The sequence below is a fragment of the Micrasema longulum genome, unplaced genomic scaffold (assembly GCF_059751315.1).
Source record: "Micrasema longulum isolate JH-2025_06_02 unplaced genomic scaffold, ASM5975131v1 h1tg001367l, whole genome shotgun sequence".
Lineage (NCBI taxonomy): Eukaryota > Metazoa > Arthropoda > Insecta > Trichoptera > Brachycentridae > Micrasema > Micrasema longulum.
Window position 1 is genome coordinate 103,975 of NW_028278553.1, and position 9,436 is coordinate 113,410.

A 9,436-nucleotide genomic window follows, 5' to 3' on the forward strand; every position below is an offset into this window, starting at 1 on the left:
GTACCTGTCATGTAAAAATCGTCTGAGAGTATATAATAAATAAATAATATTAATAACAAATAAATACACATGTTTATTTTCTAATGTGTCTGTACTTTCTTATTTTTTATTAATTAACTTTGCTGTGAGAAAACTATTAGTTGATAGTTTATCGGTAAGAATATTTTTTGATAATTTTCGTTTTTTTTTATAAAAAAGAAATTTGTTATATGCAACAACTACGGGGAACAGGAAGCCAAAATAACATGAGTAGACTACAAATACTGCAAAATAAAATATTCATGTGAGTTATGGCCCCACTTATTAAATGGCAACTAAAGAACTCAACAACACAACAAATTGTAACAAACTAAACAATTAAATGTAACTGAACTTTTTAAACCAGAACCCTTAAAATTTATTCAAAAATTAGCCACTGATGTTATTGTAGACAAAGCAATAAAACTAGAAAAAAATTGTAGGAAACACGGACACAATACGAGAATATAAGAACAATATCATAAAGGTACAACATTCTAAAACGAGACAAGGACAGTCGAGACTAAAAAACTAGGGACTGAATTTTAACAAAAAACTACCAGACAAAAGAGGCGGCCTCCGTGGTGTAGTGGTCAAGACGCTTTACTCACGCACAGAAGGTTCCGGGTTCAATTCCCGGTGAGAACACAAAAATTAAAATGTGATTTTTCTCAAGCCTGGGTGTCCTGTAATATAATTCGCCACTGTAATTGGGCCTCCTGGCCTGTTGTGGAGCAAAAAAAAAAAAAACTAAACAAAAGACTCAGAGAAGCTTTACAAATGATGTTAAAAATATTATCATCAAAAATAGAATATGGATTTAAAAGGAAAAATTATTTTGTTTTATTCACCCGTAAGCGTATAAATTAATAAAAAAAGCTTTGTTAATATATGTGTATTTAAAAAATAATGACTCTATGAAAACTAAAACTACTGTATCGGTTAACTATTTATAAATAGACCAATCGATCTGTCGTGTTGATAAAAATTATTCATTTATCAAGTTAAGTAAAATTTTTATTGAAAAAAACATATTCACAACTTAATGAAGTTTAAAATTTATAATTTTATCAGTTTAGAAAACACATAATATTTTAGGTCTTGCAAATTGAAAATTTACTTACAGCACATAAATATTATGCTGGTACGTGGCTCAAAATATTCAAACAGAAAAAACCTAAAATACGTTTTTTTTTATTTTCTAGGAATTTCGACTCGACAGAAACAATTTGATGTCCGTTCCCAGTACGTCTTTGAATGGACCACGAGCTTTGAAAGTTCTTTCACTGAAGGACAATCGAATTAGTAAGTTGATTTTAAAATCTTGAGTTTGCCAAATGTTTGTAGACAAGGACAGGATTTCACCCCCTTGGGAGTTATTGAGACTAATATATTACAACAAAAGTGGAGAAAATTACAACGAGAGGAATTTTAAAACATAGATAGAATAGTCAATGTCGCATAGTATGTAAAGCGGCCACTTAAACTAACCGATAACAGGTTATAAGTCATGGGTAGACATCTATATGTGTTTCTTAAAATTAATTCTTAAAACTTAAACCAGCCAATGAAAAGTCATAAGGCCTGTAAATGCCTAGACTTCCATATTCCCCTCTCAAAAACGTTTTTCATCCTGTTTGAAATCTTAAATTTTGCTGAAAAAAATACTCGCTTTTATTGGTTTATTATTTATATTTTTTACTCGAGAAAAGTATAGAAGGCACAAATTTTTGAATACGATTATTTTTTTACTTTAAAAAAAATTGCAATGTTCTGCGGTATTTGGCAAAATTAATGGACGCAAAATTGACGCGGGAAGAAATGAGAATTATGATTAACGATAGGGTCTTAAGGAGGCATCTGGTAGATGATGACCATGTTTCTCACTTAGGAACTAATGTAGAAAAGATAAAGTAAACATGAGTTAAAGAAAAAAATATCAAGCCATCATTTGGGCTTTGCGACACTGATGTTTTTTGAGAGAAATGCTGAGGCATTTCTTCGTATTTTCATTTTTTACCGCGAATTTTCAGCATCATCATCAACGATTTTATTGTTTTGATAATATAAGGTATACATTTATTGCAGCTAAAATACGACAAGGAGCCTTCCTCTCTCAAAGGTCGTTGGAGCAGATTCTTCTTCAAGGCAACATGCTGGCCAATATAGATGGAGGTGCCTTTTCCGGCCTGACACATTTAAAATCTCTGGGCCTTGGAAGAAACAGACTATCCAGGCTGAACAGCGACGTCTTCCAAGGAGCAGAGAGGTTGGAAAAGCTGGACCTTTCGGAGAACTTTATCTCAGAGTTTCCCAGCGTCGCATTAAAGGCATTCACAGCTCTAAAAAACCTAAATCTCTCTACAAATATGCTAAAGGTAATATCATTATTACAAAACTTTTTACAAAAGATTTTCAGTGATTTATTCCTAATATGCATTTTAATGCACAGGCGCCGTGGCACAGTTGGTAAGATGGCCAATTGTGAAACTGGCGTCGCAGGTTCGATTCTTGCCAGTTGGAAGAAAGAAATATTTCTTTCTCGATTGGTCTGGGTGTTGTGGTTGTTTTAATTCCATATCTTTCCACCCGCTTACAAGCCTCTTAAATATAGAAGAAGAGAAAGTTAATAACAAATATATTGAATATAAATGAAAAACAGTAATCTACAATATTTTTAGTAGTCGTGTTTAAATGTTTGCAGACAAAAACTGAATTCCACCCCTAGAAGTCAATCAAAACTGATAAATTCATCAAGAAGAAGAGAACATCTTAAAGAAGATAATACAAAAGTGTGGAAATTAGTCAGCCAATGATGTATAATGTATCTATAAATTTATTATTTTTTCCAGCACTTGGATAACGGCCACCTTGGATCCATGGTATCACTACAAGCTTTAGATATAAGTAGAAACAATATTGCTAATCTGGCACCGGGAACATTTTTGGGACTGCGCCAACTGAGATATTTAGATATTGGTGTTAATGCACTGAGAACTGTAAGTAGAAGACCATTGAATAATCAAAGTTCACACATTATAAATTAAAAACTAATGAATGATATATTTTACAGGTTGAAGATGACGCTTTCGAGGGGTTGGACAATCTTGAGACGCTTCTACTTCGAGATAATAATATTCTTCTTATTCCTGCATCAGCTCTTGGAAGACTTCCTCGACTTTCGTCTATTCACCTTGGCTACAACAGAGTGACTGCTGTTTCAAGTGACATACTGCGGTCCATGGCTGAGCATGTTTCGTCCTTGGTATTAGCTAGAAACGTTATAAGAGAATTACCTCCTGCTGCGTTCCAGCACTTCAAATATTTGACTCACCTGGATATGAACGGGAATTTACTCAACGTTTTGAATGCGGAAATATTCTCAGGGTTGGAAAACACATTAGAATACCTTTCCGTAGCCCAAAATAGAATCTTAAACCTAGCAGGAACTCCGATGCAGTTTTCTCGACTTTGGTATCTAGACATATCAGGCAATCAGCTAAGCGAAATATCTAGAAACGCATTTACGATCATGCCAAATCTATCGTTCCTCAACATGAGCAGAAACCCTCACTTGAATAAGATTCCCCACACACTCTTCTACGAAGCTTCTGAACTAGTAACCGTAGATCTAAGTTACAATGGAATGAAAAGTCTGGCTGCTGATTTGTTTTCAAAATCTGAAAACTTGGAAAATATATACTTGAGTAACAATGCTATTCAAGAGATTCCCGAAAAAGCTTTTTCTAATATGCGTAATCTAACTCTCGTGGATCTGTCAAACAATCACATTATGAATATCAGACAAGGAGCTTTTGTCAACGTAATGTCCATACAGCAGCTCTATTTGAATGGTAATCAATTAAATGCTTTCAAAGGAGAATTTTTCAATACTGGTACAAGTCTCGAAGTACTCGACTTGGCAGATAATGAGTTGAGCTATTTATTTCCGTCTTCCTTTAGAATTCACCCTCGATTGGTGAAACTAATTGCAAGTAGAAATAAGTTTAATTTCTTCCCAGCTGAGTTGATAGCATCTCTTCAGTATTTAGAACACATTGATTTATCAGGAAATGGACTAAAGAGCGTGGAAGAACTTGATTTTGCTAGATTGCCAAAGCTGCGCACTCTGTTGTTATCGAATAATGAACTTGAGTCAATAAGTGAAATGGCATTCCATAATTCAACTCAGTTGCAAGTATTGGATCTTGGATACAATAACTTGGATCGCCTGGGAGAGAGAACCTTCGAAGGCCTTGCGAGACTAGAAATGTTGAATCTCGAGCACAATATTCTAACTGAGCTACCAGATACGATATTTGATCGAACGCGATTGCAAATGCTCGAAAATATTAACCTCGCTCACAACTTATTCGAAGTTCCACCCCTTAAAGCTTTACAAAAACAGTACTTCTTTGTTTCGTCTGTAGACATGTCTCACAACAAACTGGTTGATATCCCAGCCGACGATAGTATTATGGTGAACATAAAAAAATTAGATTTGTCATATAATCCACTTTCTCGAGAGTCCGTGGCGAACGTTTTAGGAGAACCCAAGACAGTTCGAGATCTTAATTTGGCTGGAACAGGCATTACGGAAGTATTCCAACTAGAAACACCGTTTTTGCACAACTTGAATTTGTCACATAATAATATCGCAAATCTAAATGATAAAACTTTTGAAAGAACTACTCTATTAGAATCATTGGATATTTCTCACAACAAAATATCTGATTTGAGTTATTCTATTTCTAAAATATGGGGTGTGCTGAAGAGTCTCCAATATTTAAATATGTCCGATAATCCCATTATTGCAATTTCTCAGGGAGATTTGGATGGATTAGAATCTTTAAGACTGTTGAGTATTGAAAACCTCGAAGATTGTTCCAAGATGGAAAGAAATGCTTTTAGGCCGCTTGTTAATCTGGCTCGATTGGATGCTTATAATTATCCGAAATTAGGTTATTTAGATGTACAAGGAATTCTTCAGAGTCTCCCTGTTTTAGAAAAACTTGACATTGAAATAAAAGACGCCGCTGTAGGAAGTGATCAACTTCAGTCAGCCCTTCATCCTAGACTTCAAGAGTTAGGCATCCGAGGACCGAGACTGAAGAGCATATCTTCAAGCGCGCTCGCTGGGCTTAAGAGTCAATCAATAGCTATACGACTACGGAACACTTCTTTGACTTCTATTCCATCAGCTTTATTATTCCCTCTGCCGAGGTCTTCTCGAGTAACTTTAGATGTCACCGGGAGTCAGTTGACATCGCTTCAACCTCAACTTTTGGTAGCCTTAGATGATAGAAAAGCCGATTTATCTATGTTAGGACTATCATCCAACCCAATTCATTGTGACTGCGCCGCAAGAGCACTGAGAAGATGGCTCCCAATATCTCATATGACTAATATAAAATGCTCGACGCCAGACTATCTTGCCGGCCAGCTTCTCGTGGAAATAGGAGACGACGAGTTGACATGTGACCCAAGAAAACCTTCCACCAAAGTTACTCCAGCGCCAACGTTATCAGTTAAACCATCGAGAATGATGCATAAACCAACAGCTGAACCGGAAATCATTTGGTCTGTGGCACCGACATCGGAAGAAAAACCTAATAAGAAAAACGTTAATATCAAAGGTGCTCCCATAACAAGTCAGAGCGCTGTAAACAACGACGATACTCTGATTATCGGAATTGTTGGGGGAGTCGTGGCATTCATCGCAATACTTGTAATAATTATTTGCATTGTTAGGTTGAAGATGTCTTCAGCTCAGTACAGAGGTGGACCATTGGCAAATGGGCCGATGGGTCCTATGACAGCCTTGCCTCCTTTGTATGCAGTGCCTCCTTATGGAAGCGCATACGCCGCCACATTGCCTCCGAACGCATCTGTCAGCACTGGAACATTGCCACACAAGATGCACTCTGCTCCTGCATCCATACGGCCGGCTTACGCAACTATGGGACGAATGCCGTACTACGCCCAGAATGCACCGGGTCCCCAGCCCTACTTTGTTAGCTTAGCCCCTCACGATGAAAAGATCTATCGATAGTTTTAATGACAGCTGAAAGGTTTTCATTTTACCGTTAAATTGTGCCTCGTTACTAGAGTAAACATGTGGCGCTCTTTGGAAGTGTACATAATAAAATGACAGTTGTATATTTATAACAGTTACGTATGCTGATAAATTATTATATAGAAGATTTATGTCGGTATAAGTTGGCAATTTCTGCTACAATCATCCAAAGGACATTAAACAGTTGAAGATTGATGTTATTTTTAGTAAAAACTTAAATGAAACAACAATGTTATTCGCGCATATTTCGATTAACGATGTATAGATAATTATCGACTGATACGTTTTTGCCACCAAGCCAGTGGAATAATTTTTTTACTCAAATATTGTCACAATTTTGTTTTAACTTCGTCGTTAAAATATTAAAACATTATTTTGGAATCAATTTATTTTAAGGCAAAGCCGAAGTTTTGATTATAATACCTTTCGTCAGATAAACACAACGTTTTAAGTATCTATACTTAAAAAAAAAACAATAAAATTTTGATTCCGGAAATAATATAGATGTTTTCATCCATTCAAATTGACTTTTGAAAGAATTCTTATGAAATTAGGATTAACCTACCAATAAATACATTGTTTGTACGAAAAAGTAGTGATTTAATTGCGTGTAAATATTTTCATAAATATAACGTAAATTATACATAATACGTATATTTAATATAAGCTAGTTATTTATTTATACACATTAGTAAATTGTAATTAACAAACTGAAAAAAACCTTAACAAAACCAACCGTAATACTAAAAATTAAGTTGTGAGCTTCTATATTATTAAAATACAATAATTAAAAAAAAAAACGATCTAAGGATTTGATAAATGTAAATATTTTATTACATAATATATTCTTCTAAAGATCGGAGGTTAAAATTCTTCTCTTTAAATTATTTTAGTAGTGCGCAGTGCGATATAAACCGCATTTTCCTTAAATTTTTATTGTAGGTAGACGACATAATATTATGAGACACGCTATAAGAAAATCAAATAAAATAACAATAATTTGCATTCCAGTATACATAAATGAAAGTTAAAATCATATTATGAAAATGATTTAATCTTATCATTAATATTAAAAATAATTAATACTAATAATATGCCTGTCATAATAACATTTGATGTATTGGATTAAAAGTTTTATTTCGCTGTTTTGAGCCGCAAGATATGTTGTCATCTGGACTCAAATAGTAAATTTAATTAACACATTTTTGAAAAAAATATTTTTAAAAACACAGGACTTGGGTTACAGCCGTCTATTTTCATTGTAGCTACGCTATTTGGAAGTCTAAGAATACGTGTTGTAATCTAGTCTCTTATTAATAATATAAATTATGGTTTAGGTCTTTCTGACATATTTAAAAAAATAATTATTACCGCCTTAAAATATAAAAAAAATAAAAATAAAACATGTTATTGTATACGTAATTAAGTATTAAAATAAAAGACTTTATCAATATATAGAGTATTTAGTGCTAATTGCCATTGTGTTAAATAATTTTTGTAATAAAATATAAAAGAAATATTATTGATTGATTTGGTGTTTATTTTGTAGAACTCCATATTTAAACTTATAATTAGAAATCAAACACTGATTTGAGTCTACTGAACACTTTATTTTATTTTTACAAATATAAACATATGAAAATGAAAACTTCGTGACAATTGTTTCGCCTCATTAGGGCATTTTCAAACGAATGTGAAGATTATTTGGATTGAATGTCCTTATATAGTTATATAATTCAAGGTTTACCCATTACCCATTACCTATTAAACACTTAGCCTCACCCTTAACCATCGGTTTTTCCCTCAATTATGATTAATGTCCATGCTATAGTTCATAAGATTATTTTTATTTTCTACTTAAGTACCTTGAATTATATAACTATATGAGGACATTCAATCCAAATAATCTTCACATTCGTTTGAAAATGCCCTAATAAGGCGAAACAGTTGTCACGAAGTTTTTATTTTTATATGTTTATATTTGTAAAAATAAAATAAAGTGTTCAGTAGACTCAAATCAGTGTTTGATTTCTAATTATAAGTTTAAAAGAAATATTGGTGGTGTATATATTTTTTTCATACATATTTTTTTCTTTAATTAAATACGTTCATAACTTTAGCTATTCATTATTACGATATTTTGGGTAGGTATGTATGAATATTTGTACACAAATTATGAATTTATTCCTGAAAAAATTGATATCAATATTTGATGTTTTTTCAACACAGATTGCCAATAAGAGAGTCGGGAATAAGGAGGAATTTACCTCTTTTTCCTTTTTTTAAAAAGGAATGACCCGCTGAGTCTCTTCTCTAGAGGCTTGTCAGCAGGCGGGAAAGAAAGGACGTGGAAAGAAAAAAACTTACCACAACAATCAGACCAATTGCGGGAAAAATATTAATTTAATTTTCCAGTTGGAAGGAATCAAATCCGCGACGCCAGTTTCACAGTTAGTCGTCTCATTAACTGACACATAAATTATGATCTTCATCGAATATTTAATATTGATATCAATCTTGCCATGGAAGATTCAACATACAATTAAACCGATCCTGCCTAAACCGAAGAAACTTCTAGCTAGTTGGGACTTGAAACAAAGAATCCCATGCACCATACATTGCAAAATCTGTAAAACAAGTGAACGAATCTCAGTTTTGGCAAATATTAAGTTGTCTAACATTTTGAGTAAAAAAAATGTAGGAAATCATGATACAACAACAACAAACCATCACGCCGTTTCCCCATAGGCAGAGAGGATAGAACGCCAAAACACTCCATCTTGGCATACATACCTCGCTTCCTCTACATTCATACATCTTCTCATGCACGCACGCCGATTATTCCTACTTTTGACATGTCCGTCTTCAAGTATTTGATGGACTCGATCGTGCCATGTCTTTCTCGGTCTTCCTCGTTTTCTGCATCCATCAACATTTGCATCGTAGATCCTTTTAGCCGTTCTTTCGCTGTCCATTCGCTCTACATGTCCAAACCAACGCAGCACCCCTTTCTCGATTCTGTCAATAATGCATGTCTCAGCCTTACACACTTCACGGATCTCGACATTTGTGCACCTATCATACATCGTTTTACCACACATTCGCCTGAGGGATCGCATTTCGACAGCATTCAACATACTTTCATCATTATTTTTGCAATTCCATACTTCGCTCCCATTCATTAGAGTTGGAACTAGAACTCCGTTGTGAACTGCTAGTTTAGCCTCGTGCGATAAACATTTGTTTGCCAAAGTAGATTTTAGTGCACCGTTCACCCTGTTTCCAGTACTCACCCTCCTTTCAATATCTCGGCCTTTCCGTCCCTAGTAAACATACTTCCTA

The 9,436-nt window shown here is 34.2% G+C and overlaps 1 protein-coding gene across 1 annotated transcript in view; it reads left to right on the plus strand.

The window, feature by feature from the left end:
• The window catches only part of LOC148275654 (uncharacterized), a 109,071-nt gene extending 101,987 nt beyond the window's left edge, over nucleotides 1-7,084 (plus strand). The window contains exons 4-7 of the mRNA XM_088235375.1: nucleotides 1,224-1,323; nucleotides 2,107-2,396; nucleotides 2,871-3,017; nucleotides 3,092-7,084. Coding sequence (XP_088091501.1) covers nucleotides 1,224-1,323; nucleotides 2,107-2,396; nucleotides 2,871-3,017; nucleotides 3,092-6,070 — 3,516 coding nt within the window. The 3' untranslated portion in view covers nucleotides 6,071-7,084. The remainder of the gene's footprint in view (nucleotides 1-1,223; nucleotides 1,324-2,106; nucleotides 2,397-2,870; nucleotides 3,018-3,091) is intronic.
• Nucleotides 7,085-9,436: the final 2,352 nt, after the last annotated feature.